We start from the raw sequence: 18,798 nt of genomic DNA on the forward strand, positions 1-18,798 counted from the left end.
TTTTATTAACTCCATAAACTTTGATTAAGACATGTGTGGATTAATTTATAACGTGTTATCTTCATGATGGTCAACGGCTTGAAGCGTATGAAGTCATTTATATGAATGTGACATATGTTACTAGTTTCATTTAGGTTCTAAGTAAGACTATTCTCACAATAAAAAAAAAATATGAGCGGTTGTGTGTATTTGTGTAATAATCCCACATGCGTGCATCCAGCCCAACCGCCATCGCCAAGTCACCAACGATAACATTGAATGCGGTTGTCTGTTTTTGTCTGTCGAAGCAGGAAGGGCTCCAGTAGTGCACATGTGTTTCAAACTGGTGCGATATGCATAGAGACATAAAAGTTGTGTGCGGTGCGTGGTGCGTAGTGAGTTTTGCTTTATTAGTACTTCCGTTGCGCCCAGGACGACACTCTTGCTACACTTTTAGATAGTTGTATGGTTGATTTGATAAACTAAACTTAGATAGGCGCATGGAAAACAAAAAGAGACAAAGAGGCGTTCATTGACTTATGAGATTAGTTAAATATATTTGCGCGTATGTAAAATAGGTTTTTGGCTAATACACGCGCGTGCATCGTACCCCCACTACTTTTGCGGGTTGTCCATAGATATAAAAGTGTAGCGCGCATACGCAGAGTACTCAGTAAAACCTGTGTCGTCCAGAAATATAATTTAAGTTGTGTTATTCCAATAATTACACGAAATTTCAAAATAAAGCAAAAAATAAATCACTTGCGGGCATTTTATTTCTTACTCTGTACATGATTGAGTCAGATTTCACCGTAATTAGCTGTGTAATTGCTAATTGCATTTATTTGTTCTAAATTTCTATTACCTTTGATGATAACAATTTGATTTATACCATTAATAAAACGTCTCTCGACAGCACTCGACGTGACTTAGTTTGTTGATGGCAATTAGCGCATTAAAATGCGTATCTGCACACGAAACGCTCGCGCTGCTCGTAGCCACTGCTACATTTAGTCGACACTAATTTAATTGCAGCTGAGTACGGAAAAGTGCCGAAGAGCAGAACAGAAATCACACAAAAGCACAAAAATCCGGTGTGCAATTAAAAAGATTAGAAAACGTGAAATTGAAACGGAATTTCTACCGAATTGATTCAAACACTCGTATTTCTTCATATTAATAGTTAATTACAGTAGATAAGAAGAAGAAAAATAAAGTTGACCCCGAAAAATCATTTAAAGTCTTTATCAAAAAGTGGATAATAGTAAATGAATACCACTTACATTTAATTAAACTTTTTCATTATCTGCACCAAAGCGCAACCGGTAATTGCCACTCGTTCAAAACATGCAAATAGAAAGTAAATGATGTATTGTTTCCTTACCTGAAACAAAGCAAACAATTTATTATTAACCGACTTCACTATTATTACAAACAACAAAAGTAAATAAAAAATTTACAAGAAAAAACGCAAAAACATATTTCTACTTTCAAAACTCTTATAATACAAAAATAACATTTATAAATAATAAATAAAAAAATCATAAAAATCAAAAAAGCATTAGCATCAAATGTTTGTTAATCTTGACTTATCCATACATAAAAAATACAAATTCTTTTTAGGATAACTCTAAAAACATTTCCAAACATTTTAAAAACGATTTCAACACAATCTGCTGATTGCTGTTAACTAGAAAAGATGCCTTGATGTCTTGATGCATTGAAAACATTGCAGTAATAACGTTGTACACTCACATGAGCCTCATTTCACTCCGGCTACTAAGTTTTATCTCTGAATATCTAGTTTTTCTATTCACGACCAAACGAGTAAAAGCAGCAAAGAAGCATCAATCATTTATTCATTTTCAGTGCGGCCGAGTTTTACTCACTGAGCCAATTACTACAATAGAAAACCAGTGGGTATGCGTACGTACAAGAAGCCTAATAATTGTGAATTGTAAACACACTACGTGTCCAGCCGGAACTAGATATAATCGATCATAAACTTATCGCTTAAAAAAGCGTTTGTAGCTCGTTGGCTTCTGTCTGTTTAAGTTAAGCGATGAGCAAACAACAACGGAATAAATTTAAATTTCCTCCTCTGCAGTTTAGAGAATAAAGTAGCTTCGAGCAGTTACTGTAATTTCGACTTTTCTCCATCATCGTGTACTGCTTATGCATATTTTGTACTCGATTTCATATCGCGTCGGATAAAATTACAAGTTATCTCAAAAAAACACACGCATAATGAGAAAACCCACATGGTATCATCATCAAATGATTCAACCACGCATTAATCGACACGAAAAAGAAAGAAATTTCTCTCTTGCAGGCGTGATAAATTTTTACCACACAATTATTTATTTATTTTAGATAAATTTCTAATTATCTATTGGCAAAACACTCAATTAGCGTAATTATTAAATCGTGAGACGCACGTTTAGCCTTTCTACACGGCTATTAATTAAACAAATTGCGATTGTTAGCGAGATATCAACAGTTATCAATTTCTGCAAACGCACGTTTATGTGCGCGTTGAAAGTCGTCGATGGATGCTAATAAAACTTCATAAACAGACACTTTATTGAAATACATGAGCGAAGAGATCTGCGCTCATGCGCGAAACAGCGCCGCAATTATTTATCATTATTATCAACTTTTCAGTGCGCGCGAAAAAAAGTGCTACTGTTACTTTTGCTCGCGATTATAACACGTGTCCCACACTAGATCGAATCGGTTAATATCAATTTGATGGCAATTTGCAAGCCGGCTGGTCAAGAAAAGTAAAACTTTCATATTCACCGGCGCACACACAACATAATGAGCCAATTAGAGCTCTTTATTAAATTTATTACCGACTACAAAGCAGTAAATGCACACAGGTGACATGTAAGAACATAAATCAACAAATAAAACCAGCTTATTGTTAATAATATACAAATTATACACAAATTACCCAAAAATTAAATATTTTGTTTTCTAAAACCCCTGTATGTGCTTTTAATTAAAAATTTAATGAGAATTTGGTGCGTCTCTAATAAAGCGTGCGTTTTATGGCAAATTCAATGCAAATTGCGTATAAATTGCAAATTGAAATGCAATTCGCAAACAAAGTAGGTACTATATATCCACCTCCGTGCAGGCAATACCTAATTAACTTTTTAGACGGTATTCAAGTAGCCACAGTGCACATTTTCCTGTTCTGCTTTGCCTGACCACATGCGTATTTAATTCACTTCTTCGCAGGCCTACAAATTGCCAATTGCGACGCAGTACTACAATTACAATCGGAGTTTTAAAGATAACCATCCTCGTCCGGCGATCTGATCTCATTCACGATGATAATTATGAGCACGTAATTAATGTTTAATGCTTGCTCATTAATTACGCCCAACGGTACTGCTACTCTACATCTAGTGTTCTATTTATAATTTTACAAGCTTAGGCTTTTGCCTGCCTACGTAGATTTTAATAAAATTGATTTTCGAACATATTAGGTGCTAAACACGTTAAAAATATTATTAATTTTAATTTAAAGAATTAAAATATGTTAAAAATGTATTTTAGCGCCATCTCCAGGCGAATTATTTAACTAAAACTATGAGAAAATTTCTGAAACAAATTTTATTTTTATTTTACACCCTAAACGTTAATACATTACAACAAAAAGTAGCCTATACCTTATTTTAGCAAATAATCTGTAATATCGCAAAGTTTCATCAAATTTGGTTCAGTATTATATGCGTGAAAGAGTAACAAACATACAAAATCTACTTTTCATACGCATTTTGAAAGTAACACTGTCATATGAATAGAATTTATGCCCAAAGATTGCAAACTTCGATACTATTGAAATTTCCACATCCATTTTGGGCACATTTTCCAATACTTCAGTAAATTTTCCGCAATTACCTCCCATGCATCGTTATAAATTTAGATTTATGCACCGAAATCAATTTGTGGCGGTGCTGTGTTTCCGCAAACTTTACATTCCCAGCGGAATGCATTTGCATGCACATTGCAACATTAATCCTGCACATGTCCTGTACACGCAAGCGAGTAAATAATGCGTGCACGCTTTGAGATTACGTAAACATTCAAACATTGACGTTTCACGTGTGCACCGTAATGAGATTCGTGTATTTAGAACGAGAGCAAGATGAAATGCGAGCGTAATAAAACGCGCACTTTCTTTTACTGCAAATACACGCCGAGTGGAAGTCGCATTTGATGCGCCGCATTAAAAGAACATTTCCGTTGGCTGCAGGAAAATAGAATTAATTTTAGAATAATGGGAAATTGTAGCGATGGAAAATTTACAACTAGTCAAATCCGATTTTACTTCTCCAACAATGAATATTTACGGTACCGTCTAATCCCATTCGTAATATCAAGTCATGCAAACGAAATGTGACTTGTGAATGTCACGAAGCCGTACACCGGAAATCTTACATTTTCAAGGATTTCTTAATGCAGTGAGACTTAATATCCGTCTACCCTCCCACGCTATATACAAAGTGTTACAAATGTGTATAATTAGTTGCTTAACATTCTATTATTAAATATGGTTATGTCTGTAATTTATATGCGTAACATATGCAACCCAACATACATAAAACATCATTTTTCTCAATTAACGCGCGCATATCTCAACAATGCGTATGATTAACCCAATATGAATCAATTTAAGCGCTGGGTTAGTGAACACATGCAAATTGTCGCTTGCGTCTTGTAATTCTTAACATAAGTCTTACTTCAGTTCATTTCCAGACTCTTCTCGTACATAGCACCAACACTAGCGCACATGTTCACGATTAGAATGTCGTTTCGTTCGTTTCGTTGCACGTTTTTTATCAACTAGAGATTAGATTCGCGTTCGTTGCACATTTTCGTTTGTTTTCGGCGTAGTGAAATGTGTGTAGGCATGCCGCACCTGTAGTTACTTACAAGCCCGGGAAGCGCGTTGCAGGAGACGCAAATAGCACACACAAATACACCGCCTGCATGCGCCAGACGGTGTCGCGAAGAAATGCTCTCACATAACCGGCGTGCAACCGCCCGAGTTACGATGCATCCAATGCAATGCAGTTCGTGCGCCGGTTGCATTTGCACGACGCGAGCGCGCCGCGAGTACTGAGTTCATGCGATGACTCGGGATGTGTACGTGCGTCTAAGCGTGGTGCAACGCGTCGGCGCGAGAAGATCAGCGCATCGGCGTAAGTCGCGGCGCAAAGACAACATTGCTGATAAAAATAGAACGCAAGACGGAAACAATCTATGTTTGTTTTATAGCGTGTCAAGTTTATACATGCGATGACTACGTTGAACAAAACTAGTTTTCTGTTATCATAATTCTTATCTTGAATTCCACAACATAAAACTACAATGTATTTGTTTAGATTTTTGTTGTAATGTTTTTACGTTTAAAACATAAATAAACTAAATTCCAGATCGATTTCTAGATTTATTGCATAAATAAACAGAAATTACTTAAAATTCCAATATTTCTTGAACTGAAATGAGATTTATTGATTTAAGTCGAATAAACAAATGAAAATTGAGTATATTTTTATTTAGACTGACCTAAATATTTGTTTATTCTTTTGTAAACTCACAAAGTAAGTAAATTTATGTGAAAAATATCTAAAATGTCGAAAATTTCCAATTTGCTTTTGCAAAATGCAATGTATGTCACTGCTGCATTAAATATTTGCTATTAAACTATAATTCAGTCATTACATAAATAGTAAATACTCATTAACCTCACCTTTTGTTATTATGTTAAGAATGTAATTATATTTATGAAATTGCACATTTCACTACAATAATATTTGAGTAGCATCGCATTGTGTATGTTGCAAACATACTTATCGTGTTTTACAACTGTAGTCTAAATTTTTCGACCTAAAAGTACCGCAATAAACCGCAAATCTGGCCTCCTTGCACGTTAATGTCTCTTAATTACTCATAGTTATTAATAATAGACGTGATATTAACAGTCATATGAAGTCATAATAGTTATACAAGGCATAAAACTATCTAAGAGATCATAAACCTGAAAAGTTTTGATGAGCGATGAAAATAAACATATGTTGCGGGTATTCATGGTAGGCAACCAAGTATGCATCAAATACAACCAGTCGCACACATTCACTAAAGTCAGCATTAATAGCATTTCTTAAGTAAATTCAGATTATAAACTGATAAATCTCCGCAATTTACTAATGATAAATACGAAATTTGTTTAAAAAGCTATAAATTTGCATTTTCTTGTAAATTCTACTACTTTTGAACGTTTTTAACGTAAGTGTAAGTAAATCTTACCTTATATTCATTGGCGATAGTCTCAATCTCCGTCTTGGACCACCTTCGCTTGAACGAAAGCGGTTGAAGTCGTTCATCCATATCGATTATCCAATTTTTCAGCGCTTTCACTTCTGCTTGCACATCTGAAACATGAAATGACTCAATATTACTCTTTCAAAACATATAAAACACAATAATTACCAATTGTATCATCCTTTTCCGAATCAGAAGTTTTCAGGACAGACTCCAATGCATCCCACTTTGAACTAAGCCGGCCGAGTCTCCACTTCACTTCATTCTTCGCCTCCGACAGCGAATATCGCATCATCAATTGCCCACCCTGCTCCTTGAAGATGTTATAAAACGGTCGCTTCTTTGTAAGTTTACCCTTACAATGCTACAAACAAAATCACAACAATTTAGACACTATAATGAGATGAACAAGATTTATCACCAAAGCACAGTGTGACAAGAGATGTGCATCTGAATTGAATTCATTACAATTTATGCATCGATAGAATTGAACAGAACATAAACCAACCAAGAAAATAAAACAAAAAGTAAAAACTATGAATGAATCAACATACAAAGTTGTTGTTGCAAGAACCTGAACCTTAGAATTTTGATTTGATGGTTAGTTATATTGCGTTACACAAAGCAGCACGTTACAGAACATTGAAATGCTGAAAAGCGAGTGTTTCGCACGCTCTTGGTCTGTAACATGCGCTTGCAGGCATAGTGGCGGCTTCGATTGTTCTCAGCATCTCAAAGTACACGCTGGCTGCGCCCCGCAGGCCAACTCACCGATCGCAGCGTCTTGTTGGTGACGTTATCTTCGTTGCCGTAAATCTTCTCCTGTATTCTATCCAGCCAGGAATAGAGCACGGAGAATTGGGCGTTGAATTCGTCCAGGGACCAGGTGTGACTACCGACGCTAAGCTCACAATTCGCATCCTAAAAACACAAAAAATCAGTTTTAGTAAATACAGGAAATTAATTTCTTAAATTTTATTTTACATTTTGATTTATTTCAGACTCTGCAACGAAAATAACTCGACAGCAATTTACCAGTATATCCTGTCCGGCTGGAGAGTAACGTCTCCACACGACAGGATGCGCACTTTGGTCGCACTTATTTATAAATCTCTCTAAGCAGCATCAAAGTGAAGAGATATCGCTAACAAGAAGTTCGTTGACGAATTTAATAGCCCTCGACTCGTTATAATCTACACGATAATGATTAAAATACAAACTCACTTGGCAATTATCAATCAACTGATTATCCATGATGTAATTATAGTTGGCAGCTAGTGCGGGCGACCAAAAGTCAGTCTGTTGCTCACTTGCGGAGCTGCCCCATGATAATCGCTTCAGTGACTCCTTTCGCTTCTTCTTCAGACTGTTAAACTCCGCCGGCCGGGTGGTCTTGTCCCCTGGCGTCGTGTGCAGCGACGAGAGCGAAAAACTTGACTTCATGGCGGAGTTTTCAAAGCCTAAAACATAAAAACCATCAGCATCTACACTTTTATACCACTTTACCATCAACTAGGAAAAGAATTAACCTTAATCACACTAAAATTAAGCTAAAACAATCGATTTAGATTTACATGCATGTTCAATTCGTAGGAAACATGTGGCATTTAATTAATGCACGTGTAATGATTGCATTCGCACGTAGAAACGGTGAATCGCCCACGTATCGATGCGACTAGCATCGATAGAGCCAATTGTTTCACATGATTGTCTGTGCAAGCGGCGATTATTTAATCTTCATGCACACCGCGCGCGTTTTCTAAACCTGTACTACCTGTGTGCATGTATGTAGCATATTTGTGTGTATCCTGTATTACTTTATACTTGCTAGTTTTAAGAAACATAAACACATAATCATAAACATCAAACACCCATGGACTATAATCAAAATTATCTTTACAATGTATCTATTGATTGATTTTATCACTAATTGTTTGTATCTAAACGGTTATTAATAAATAATGTATAGGTAATGTAAAATATTCAGGTTTGGCATGTGGTCAATGTGTTTTTTGTTTAAAAATAGCCAAAACATAAGAATTAACGGTAAATTTAAGTATTACAAGCAGGAAACCATTAAAAATTGGCAAAACATAAAATATTTAGTGTTAATTTTAGTACAGTTTATAAATTGGACACACTGAACACCGAAACCTATAATAGAATGGATTTTGCCTTATAAGTTAATAGAAATTAAATAATTTGTTCACTTTTCAAAGTTTACATACGATTCACCGAATATTTGCATAAATAGAAATGGCAATAAACCTATTTCATTAAAGACCCAAAAATCCCAATTCGAAGAAAAAAACATGCTTACATGTCTTCAGCTTTATGACTTATTGTTCGCCGGTTGAAAAAGTGCGAAAGCGGAAATGCAAAACTAATCACGTCGTGTTTTACGAGTTTTCGTGAAGCCGATGACGGCGAAAAAACGCGCCGCTCGAAGATAACAAACAATCGCATACAACACACATACTCATATCTGCAGACTAAGCACCTCAACGTGCTGTGTGCTTATGATTTTTCGAGTACCAATATGAACAACATGGGCACATAATCCACACCACAACAATTCGCCGCCTGCGAATTGGAAAGTAATGTAAATCTTCGCCAGTCGTTAATTTCCCTTGTTTATCGGCCACGATTTCATTGCAATGTCGTTAATTTCTCAATAAAGACGCCAAAAACGACAAAGTAAATTTGACCAGAATATCAAATGATAACACAAGTAAAATTTTGAATATTTTGAGTGTTTTTGCGTTGATTTCCCACTCGGCGCTGAGAAATTGGCCGAGTAAATGACAAGTCAAAGTGTAAACTTATATTTAACGACTTGGAGACTCGGAGAAGTCGGCGAAGAGCGTGGAAAATTGAAGATCAACCACGGCGAGCGCAGCGCAGGACGTATTTATGCACTTTACTTAAATAGACAGTTTTATTTATAGCCGCGGCATCGCGGCTTCGGGCCATCGACGGTTTTTACGCTCGCGACCAAGGCGGGCGCGACGTTTTGTTCTCTTTGCAACCTTCTCCGGGATGCGCCACAAAGGTAACACTCTCTAGGTAGAAGATGCACACAGATCTTTTCTTAGAATCAAAAATTGTCGACCGACTGCAAGTCGTAAAACCGCAGTCGACATGAAATTCAGGGCGTAAATGTTGAGAAAGAAGCTAAAACTTGAAGCAACTTCATCTACCGCAATGCGAAATTAGGCCTGCATTCGTCTAATAAGAGCCTGCTTTGCATTTTTATGTCTTCATTTCGCCATCTTGATTCAACAATCGTTTATGGCTCTTAAACCAGCTGAATCAGGCAAAACGACTTCATTGAATGAAATCGAGCCGGAATGTTGTAAAATCTTGTAAACTATCCCTGATATTTGCATTTTCATGCGTCGCGGCCATCTTGATGTCGCCAAACATAAAATCTAATGAAGCAAACAGATGCGACGATGCAAACAAACAAGCGACGAATCGCATGCCTAGAATTCTTGAGTAAATCTATGTTTAGAGCAGGCGAGCGACACGGGCAAGTTCATTAATTTCATTACTAAACGTGAAGAGCTGCGTGCAAGGTGCTGAAAATGCACTTGTACTGATGTACCGTTATCAACACAAGAGGAAAGTGTATACAGACGTACAACAGGATCGAAAACATTGATTCTTGATTGAATTTACCAACAAACAAAAGGAAACAATCAATTTCATAGATATAAATCACCGCTAGATGTCACCATTGATGAGAATAGCAAAAAACGCGGGGAGAAATCTCAAGAAGTGCAATAAAATGAAATGCAATGCAAATCCGTAAATCCGAAAACGTGACACGCACGCCGCCGCGATTAGGACTAATGATGGAAAGGTGTGAAAATCGCCACACATGACTCTGCACTTTATCCGCACGACGCTCAGTTCTCTCACAGACGCACAATATTTCGCAACTTATTTATCTGCAATCATGCAACGCCATTGGACATCTGTGCAAACATTAAATTGTTTTTTAAACCAATACGAATAAAATCAATTTATCGCCATCTTTGGTTTTAATTTTAATGTCGTAACTTTTTTTTTACTTCTCTACAACTACAACTAGTTTTTGATGTCATCTCATAATTTAATAGGCGAAAGCAAGTAGGTGTCGAAGTTGTACGCTACACAAATACAAGCTGATTGAGTACAACTCGCAGTTCATGAGAAATATGCGACCGCTGCATAGATATTCATCGCATTAGAAGAAAATCGGAATTAGAGTTCAGGAATCGTTATCGTGGCGAAGAAGTGTTGTGAAATCCGGCCGCATGCTGAGTGATACTCGTACGACACAATGCGATGCAATTTATTAGAAAAACTAATTTAATGAGCGCTCGCGCGCGCACTGCTGCCACAAAGAGCAAACAGAGAGCTAAAAACATCAACAAACACAACGCGTATACCATTCGCTTCAATAGGTTAAGAGGATGACTATTAATAAATATTTACAGGCGTGCTTTTTATCGTGATGATACATATATGGCAAACGATTAGTTTTAGTGATTTATTAAACGGAAACATGTATAATGCCGACGCGCATGCGCACTACCCAAGTGGGCGGAGCACCCAAACATAAAATTCTTGTTTTAACTCATTTTTAACACAAAATAATTAATTTTTTCTACTTACTTGTTGATGGCATTATGAAAATTTAATTTATTCCTTCTTCTTGCTTCTTCACACTGTTTAATCTTCAGTCTTCATCCGTTACATGTCAGCCGCACTCATTGTGTACATTTCTGCAACATAAACAATTATTAATTATAAAATAACAATCATCTTAAAATAGATTTCTATACAGATTTAATTATCATTCTCATGTTTTTCGCATTGTATAGGGCACCTATAAATATTAATTTATTTATTTCCAATGTGTGCAAGTAGAACTTTAGCACTTTATGACTCTTGACGAGAATGACGTTTACGATTGTGAGTTTTTTCCACCTTTCGAGTAAGTACCACAGCATTGCCATATCGAGTTAATGTTTTTTAATTTAATATTTATCGCAGCGCTTATATTTTAAGATCGACATTTCTAGCGCCGGCTTTGACGAGACGTCTCAGTCTCACATTTAACAATCCGAACAATCAGCATTATTCAGCGCTCCGCATGCGGTGCTGCGCATAGTAATAATTCGAATATGAATGCGAATCAGTAAATGCAAATTGCATACACGTACACAAGAATAATACAGTAATAAGAAAGAGACTGCGGACGCATAGAGACGCGGGAGACTCGACTTGTCATAAAGTTTAATAAAACGCAATTAGCATGTCTCTGCGTTCGGAGTCACGCCGTTTAATTGCGCGGGTAAAGTGCCTTCAGCTAACACTCACACTGGAATTACATGAAACAAAAAGGCAGAAAGAGAAAATAACAATGGCACATGACTTGTATCTAGAATGCGCATGCGTACTAGTTAATCAAACAGGGTTAAGTCAAGTGGGCGGAGCTCCCAAGTTAAAATAAATCAATTTTTCGCGAAAATTTTAGGTTTTAAATGAAATAATTAAAAATTTCTATTAAATAGCTAAAAAAAAGTTAATGAATCATTGTCTTCTGTTTTAAAATGAATAAAATCGTAACCTAGGGTAATTTAAGTAATTGAAGCTGTTAATTAAAAACTCCAAAACAAGAGCTGTGACTTATTTAGTCAATTTCAGCATTGGTGTTAAGGTGTTAAAAAGGATATTAAACTTAAGTATAATGAGTTAAAATACGTTAATTGCATTTCTTAACGCGAAAATTACAAATATGAAAATAGGTATACTAGAGTCCATATAACAGTAAAAATCAAATATTCTACTTTATCTACCTACCAATGCTTTGACTTGCTGTATAAGTACCGAACATATGAATATCTGTAAATTATTTCATTGCTATTTCATGTAACGGTTAAATAATAGATTATTTTAGCTGCCAAGGTGAAAAACCATAAAATTTTTAATTACACATATTTTAACACTTGTAAAATGTTTTGCGTTTTATTTCAATTTTTTCATTTATTTAATCATCATAAATGAATGAATTCATGCCCGCAAGCAGTCCACACATCGTGAATGGGTCGCGTCTCGTGTGTTCATTCAGTCTTTCTGCAGTCAATCTCATTCACATATCCACATTCTTTTCACCATTTTCAAACATGAAACATAACACACATCATAACATTTAACATGCATCAAACATCTCTCGACATACATACATGGCGGCGGCGGCATCATCAAAATGCATTGCATTTCATATTTATGTAACTTGGCGCTGTAATTGATTTATACCGTTATTATTAGTTATTGTGCGGCGATGTGGCGAGAGAAAGAGCACTCTCGACCACTCGACACCTCAAAAACCATCAACATGTAGGAAAACGCTTAATTAAGCTTAATGATGATGGCGATGCGATGAATATACCTATGAACACCATCGTGTAATGGTTTCATTTTATTTTGTTTTCATCTGTTGCGCGTTAATTAATTCATTTTTGGAGTGAAAAAAATATTATGTGAGAAGTAGAATTAGAAAATTAGAGAATGAGGTAAATTATTATGCACATGATTGCTTATTTAATGATTATTTACATTTAATAACTAAATTTTAGTAGTTTTTCTTTAAAATATAATAAAAATTCTAGGAGCTCCGCCCTCATGGCTAAAGCTACTGCGCATTAAAAAAGTTACGCCCACAAAACTGAAATTATTATTATTTCACTCTGATTTAACCTTTTCTAATATCATAATTCAATAATTTCTTTATTTCCGCCTTGCGCTCGCTTTAAAATCACTTGCGAGTTATTACGCCGGCGTCGCAGCGTGTGTCGGCAGTATGTCTTTGATAATTTACGTTTCAGAACTCGGAGCGAAACAAATGTATCATTATTACTTCTTCTCTGCTCCGCGTGCATTTTCCATTGCCGCCGCCGCATGCTATGGGTACGTCCGCCATTATACGGTAATCGAAGCGGCGTGACAGTTCGCCCATAATTGCATCTTGTTACTCTTTTTATTGATTTATTACGCTGTGCTACACATACAAGCACATGGAATAAAATAGACAGAAGATGCAAGTCGAGGCAGAGGTAAATTCTTCAATTGAGTTGAGGAAATTGAAGCATTCGGTAATAATTTAAGTGCAAAGTGCAATAATGTCGTAAATAATGCAATTTGTAATGAGTGCAATGAATGCAATGATGCGTTCATTAAAAAATTATTATTTAATAGATATATCTTATCCACTTAGCTAACTTAAAATCGTATTTCATTTAACTCATACATATTCTATAATATAAAAATGATTCACAAAATCTGTTGGTAAGCGCATAACTCAACAACGCCTTGACCAATTTGGCTAACTCTTTTTTTAAATGTTCGTTAAAGTCCAAGGATGGTTTTTACGGCGAGAAAAATTCGAATAATTGCCAGAAAACCCATAAAAAGCCCTTTTCAATATGATAAAATTTGGCATTGAGATTCAATCATAGTTATACTTAAATAGTTGAATCCGAGATGGCGCGCTGCAGGGCAATAATAGCAATTCTTTATATAAATAATTTCTTTAAAATAAAATTGCGAATCTTATTGATAGAATTGACACATAATATGTCTAGAACAAGATAGTAAAAAGGAATTACATTTTTATTAAACACTACCGGAACGAAATCGCGGACAAAAACTAGTAATCTATATTTTAACCTTTAAAAGCTGTCTAAACATAATACTAATAATTATATGACGTTAAAATTGAGTAAACTTAAGTTAAGTAATAGGTAATTGTAGACAATTTCCAAACTGGAAATGCATCATATATAATGATATATTACAATTACCTACTGCATCCTTTTTTTTCTGCTTTTATTTTCATTCCGAATTGATTACCGGAACACACGTCGTTGGAGCTTTGCTTAGGCTGCGCAAAAACTAAACGCGATTCCGAGGTAAAACGTTGAGACGAATAAAATTTAATTGTCCAGGCCGTTAAATGCTCACACTAAGTTGAACTCGGCTTAACGACAGTGTTGTCCGAAGTTAATTAATAATTAAATTCTGCGCGAATGCCGTTAGTTATTGCGGATCCGGAATTATTTCAGGCATAAACTACTTGCAATTTGAATGTAAATAGTTGTTTTCTAATTAAATTAAATTATATAATCTAGATTATGCACGCCCTGAAAAATTAATTTTAAGTTGTTTATAAAGATGAAAAGTGAAGAAATAACATAAAATAAGAAAAATTTATTTAAACCTGCAACAAAAACAAGGAAATGAACAGAAAATCGAACAAAAAATAAAGTAACATCTTTAGACACGTTATCTGTAGCTAAATAAAGCTTTCATGATTGCAAAAATAGTGATTGTAAACGTTTTGTCTGCATTTAATGTGCGTTTTGAGTGAAAGTTGTTTTGCTCTCGCAACTTGGCGCACTGCGTGTGCGAAAAAAGCGCAAAACCAGTGCAGGGTATTGCAAACTGTGAATTTGTCGTCGTTGTCATCGGCGGCGGCATCATACAACTTTAATTCATCAAGATATGCAAGTGCACAACGCAACGCGATATGCCAAAACGATGTCGCATGTCAGACATGACTCTCATTAAGCGCTACGCGTAAAAATATTAAATTACATCAATTTCAACTTCAGCGGTCATTTTATTCACGTTGATGCAATGTGAGCTTATAACAATGAGTATTAGTGTTATGTAGAAGTAATTAAAGACCACTTTTAGGGATTCATTGTGAGTTACTTCAGAAAAAAGAACGATAAACACAGTAAAAGTAACTGTTATTATAAAATAAACAGAAAAATTCCGTGGTGAGTTTCTGCTGAATGAAAATTTCATTTAAGGTTATCTTAATTTTTGTGCATAAAATTTGTTGGAAAGTAGAAATGTAGCCGTAAATTTATGACTCCACAATCCCATATTTCATTTCATCCGCAAGCACTAATGTTCCACATGAAATAATCATGTTTATCGTGTTTCAGCTCACCTCATATATGTCCGTATGTTCGCCATTTGTTATTGCGCATTTTTCACCATTAATGCGTTTGACGTTTGTGCGTTTACAGCGCACCGTGCCGCCAACGCACATCGAAAGCTCACTTACATTCTCTACTTTACTTTACCGCTTGCTGCATTGGTCTTGTTGCCGCAATACGAATTCGGTTTCGGTTTCTGTTTTCATTCATGTTTTGCGCTGCGCGCTCAAAAGTTATGAGGGCTCATTTGTTATTTTATCAAGGCGTACGCATCGACGACGAGAAACTCAAAACCGAATCAGATCGTAAACTGCGGCGCTGTTGTTGTGTTGCCGCAATGAAATTTGAACATTTCGAATAATTGATAATGAAATCGAACAATCAGTGAAAGTCTTTCTTTATAGTACTGGTCAAACAGCAACCGCCCAGCCCGCACGACGCACACAGCGTTGTAATTTTGATAAATTGAAAATGGCCAAAAGGAAAAAATGAAAAATGAAGCGTATCGTGTGTGTAAATAACGCACGCAAAGAGTTTTAATTAGCGATAAGCCAAGATTAATAGATTAACACAAACACGGGCATGAAATACGAATGTAGAGCAGAAAATAAGAAAGGAAAAATCAATTTTAGAAAAATAAAATATTTACGCATTACCAAATGTGTAGAAAATTAATATTTCTTAGTTTTAACATTCAAGAGATAAAATTTTTATAGAAACAATAAAACACGATTTTAATCTATGATTTTTCTCTGCAACTTTCTTCACACCACAACCAAACTTTCGTGTAAATCAAATATTTATCTAAAAATTATCTTCGTACAATAAATTAAGCAAACATTACAAACGTGTGTTGCAACTGCGTTAAATTGGTGTCAAATATAGAGAAATTGAGGAAATCTTGATTATAATTATTTTCAAATTGAAAACACGACAAAATTCCATAAATTATTGACATAAAACAACAATGAAGAAATAAACAATAGAAATATTGTAATTTTCTACTCCTGCTGTTATTAAAATAAAGTTCAAATATCAATAATACACTTTATCAACTGTTAAATTGTTTCTAAAATAAGTTGAAAGCGTGAGGCGCACAGACGACACCTCCAAAGCGGCCAAATTTGGCGTGTGGCACGCAGTTTGTAATTAAAAATCACTAACATGGACACAAAGGTGCGTGCGTTGAAGAAATGAGAAACTTACTAATAAACGAGCGCTAATGTTAAGTCAACTTGAGTTAAGTCTTCAGTCTTGAACTAGTGTTGACTTGATGGTACAAGTGACTCGTATTCAGGAAACGAATATCTCCTAAACTAAACGCGATAGCAAGCAATGGACAGAAGAATATGAAGGTTTGGAAAATTCTTTATAAGACAGAATAATAACATGTGTAAATATCGAGGGGTAAATGTTCAGAAATTGTGATTAAAAGTACTAATTTGCAACCTTTTTACATTTTCAGCACTTTTTCATTTGAATATATCTCGTAAACTAAAAGCGTTAGCGACCAGCGCATTGAAGATTAGGAAACTTCGTAAGTCTTTATAATATAATAACATACATAAATTATTTTAGTACAGATTTAATGAACAATTCATTAATTTACACGTACTTCCATAATTTGAAGTAAAACAAGTCGTAAATAAATTAATTTAAGCAGACTTAACTTAAACTTGATTTTAACTTGTTAAGCCATAAAAAAGAAAGTGTTAGCATGTTTGCGTGCGTGTAATAATAATAAAATAAGAATAGTAATCGCTGTGTGTGTGCAGCAACAATAACTCCCTATGGTTATCGCGCTGTCATCACTCAAGAAATGCGCACTTTATAGCTCAATTTAATTAGAATGCAATGTGAAAATAACTGATATTCGTGATTTAAGTGCATACTAGCACACGGGTATTAAAATTAAATATGGTTTATGATGTGTGAATTATTTATATCGGTAAATTTCAATTATTTATAGCTTATATCGTTAAGACGTGAGAATAGCACCGCGATATGTTTAGTTATTAATGAATTATTCGAAAAGTAATTGTGTTAGGAGTGTGATTGTTTCAGAATTATATTCTGTATTAAATTCTATATCCGTGGGAGAAGATTGTTTATAATGTATAAAAACACAAATCGTTATAAACAATTAAAAGTTGATTTTTGTAAAAAAAAATGTGACATTTATAAAATCGACATAAATTATACTATAACTTTTGATAAAATAATATTATAAATAAAATCTTTACATAATTAGATGCAAAATTTAATGGAGAATTAATTACTGAATGAATAATTAAGATATCTTAATTAGTTTACGAGTAATTAATGAATTACTAAAATAAAACAAAATGTGATCTAGAAATATGAGAAAATAGGTCGTTGTGCAAACAAACACGGAAAATCAATGCATAATTACGTTTGTTATCGTGTTTTATACCTTTCGCAATTGTTAAAACCCATTATAATTTCCTAGGCATTTAATACGAATATATAGGTCATGGATTACAAGAAAACGCATAAAAAATGCAGAAAATGTTAAAAACTTAATTTTCCTATGCAAACACTTCATTTACGTGCCACTGAATCATTATTTAAGTTCCTGTAATATTTAACCACTGCCTACCGATTAAATGATCAAAAAACCCAGCGATAACCTTGAATACCTTGAACGCATTCACCGATTACACATTGAACGCATTCTTGGCTTGCGTGCGCCTTCGAATAAGTACATACCTACCTCCTGAACTGATAAAGTGGTTGTAGTAGTGCCGGTGTTGGCCTCTACCTCAAAATGAAAAATAACGTCCGCCGAGCGCGGCCCTTGCACGCATGCATGCGACCAGCGACGTGCAGTCGAAACAAACACGTTCGCATTCGGACATTGAGTGCAAGTCAACCTCAGCAACCAACACAACCCCGTTGGTATGGTATCTCGTATCGTTGGCAGCGATCAAAAATCAACCATCAAACAACTCAAACCGCATCTAAACGACCACTGCGCATTTTTCTACCTTTAAACGTCTTAAAATAAATCAAGCGTGTGTACTAAAACAGGTTTATTTAGTGATGTGATTATTTACATGACTTTAATTAAGTTCATTGCATTATCAACACCGCAACACCTAAACCACAACACCACCTGAGTGCGTACTAAAACTAATTTACACAAGATTACTTTATCGCCTGGTGACGCCATCGTTTTACGATTAGTTTATGCAAATATTCGTTGTATAACCACAGTAAATTAATAAAAACAAGAAATATTGGTGTTAGAGCTCCGCCCACTCAAGTTGTACGCATGCGCGTCTTACTTAAATCCTATGAACACGTAGAAAATGTCCTAAAATGTTTTTCTTTCGAAATTTGTAAGAAAAAGTAGCAAAATTGATTATCTAAGTGCGAGAGCTCCGCCTTCTTCAGAAGTACGCATGCGCAAGTTACTTAACTCATATGAACAGGTAGAAAATGTCTTAAAATGTTTTTT

The 18,798-nt window shown here is 35.1% G+C and overlaps 1 protein-coding gene across 2 annotated transcripts in view; it reads right to left on the bottom strand.

Moving 5' to 3' along the window:
* The window catches only part of klar (klarsicht), a 76,193-nt gene that overhangs the window by 39,242 nt on the left and 18,153 nt on the right, over positions 1-18,798 (bottom strand). For both annotated transcript variants that reach the window (XM_065309107.1, XM_065309108.1), the window contains exons 2-6: positions 10,981-11,090; positions 7,543-7,778; positions 7,090-7,239; positions 6,487-6,682; positions 6,304-6,428 (exon numbers count right to left, since the gene is read on the bottom strand). In XM_065309107.1, the coding sequence (XP_065165179.1) occupies positions 6,304-6,428; positions 6,487-6,682; positions 7,090-7,239; positions 7,543-7,778; positions 10,981-10,993 (720 nt within the window). In that variant the 5' untranslated portion in view covers positions 10,994-11,090. The remainder of the gene's footprint in view (positions 1-6,303; positions 6,429-6,486; positions 6,683-7,089; positions 7,240-7,542; positions 7,779-10,980; positions 11,091-18,798) is intronic.

Source organism: Atheta coriaria, unplaced genomic scaffold, assembly GCF_025399875.1.
Source record: "Atheta coriaria isolate IRGN ID8LTWV9N9 unplaced genomic scaffold, Caltech_Dcor_3.1 hic_scaffold_8_pilon, whole genome shotgun sequence".
Lineage (NCBI taxonomy): Eukaryota > Metazoa > Arthropoda > Insecta > Coleoptera > Staphylinidae > Dalotia > Dalotia coriaria.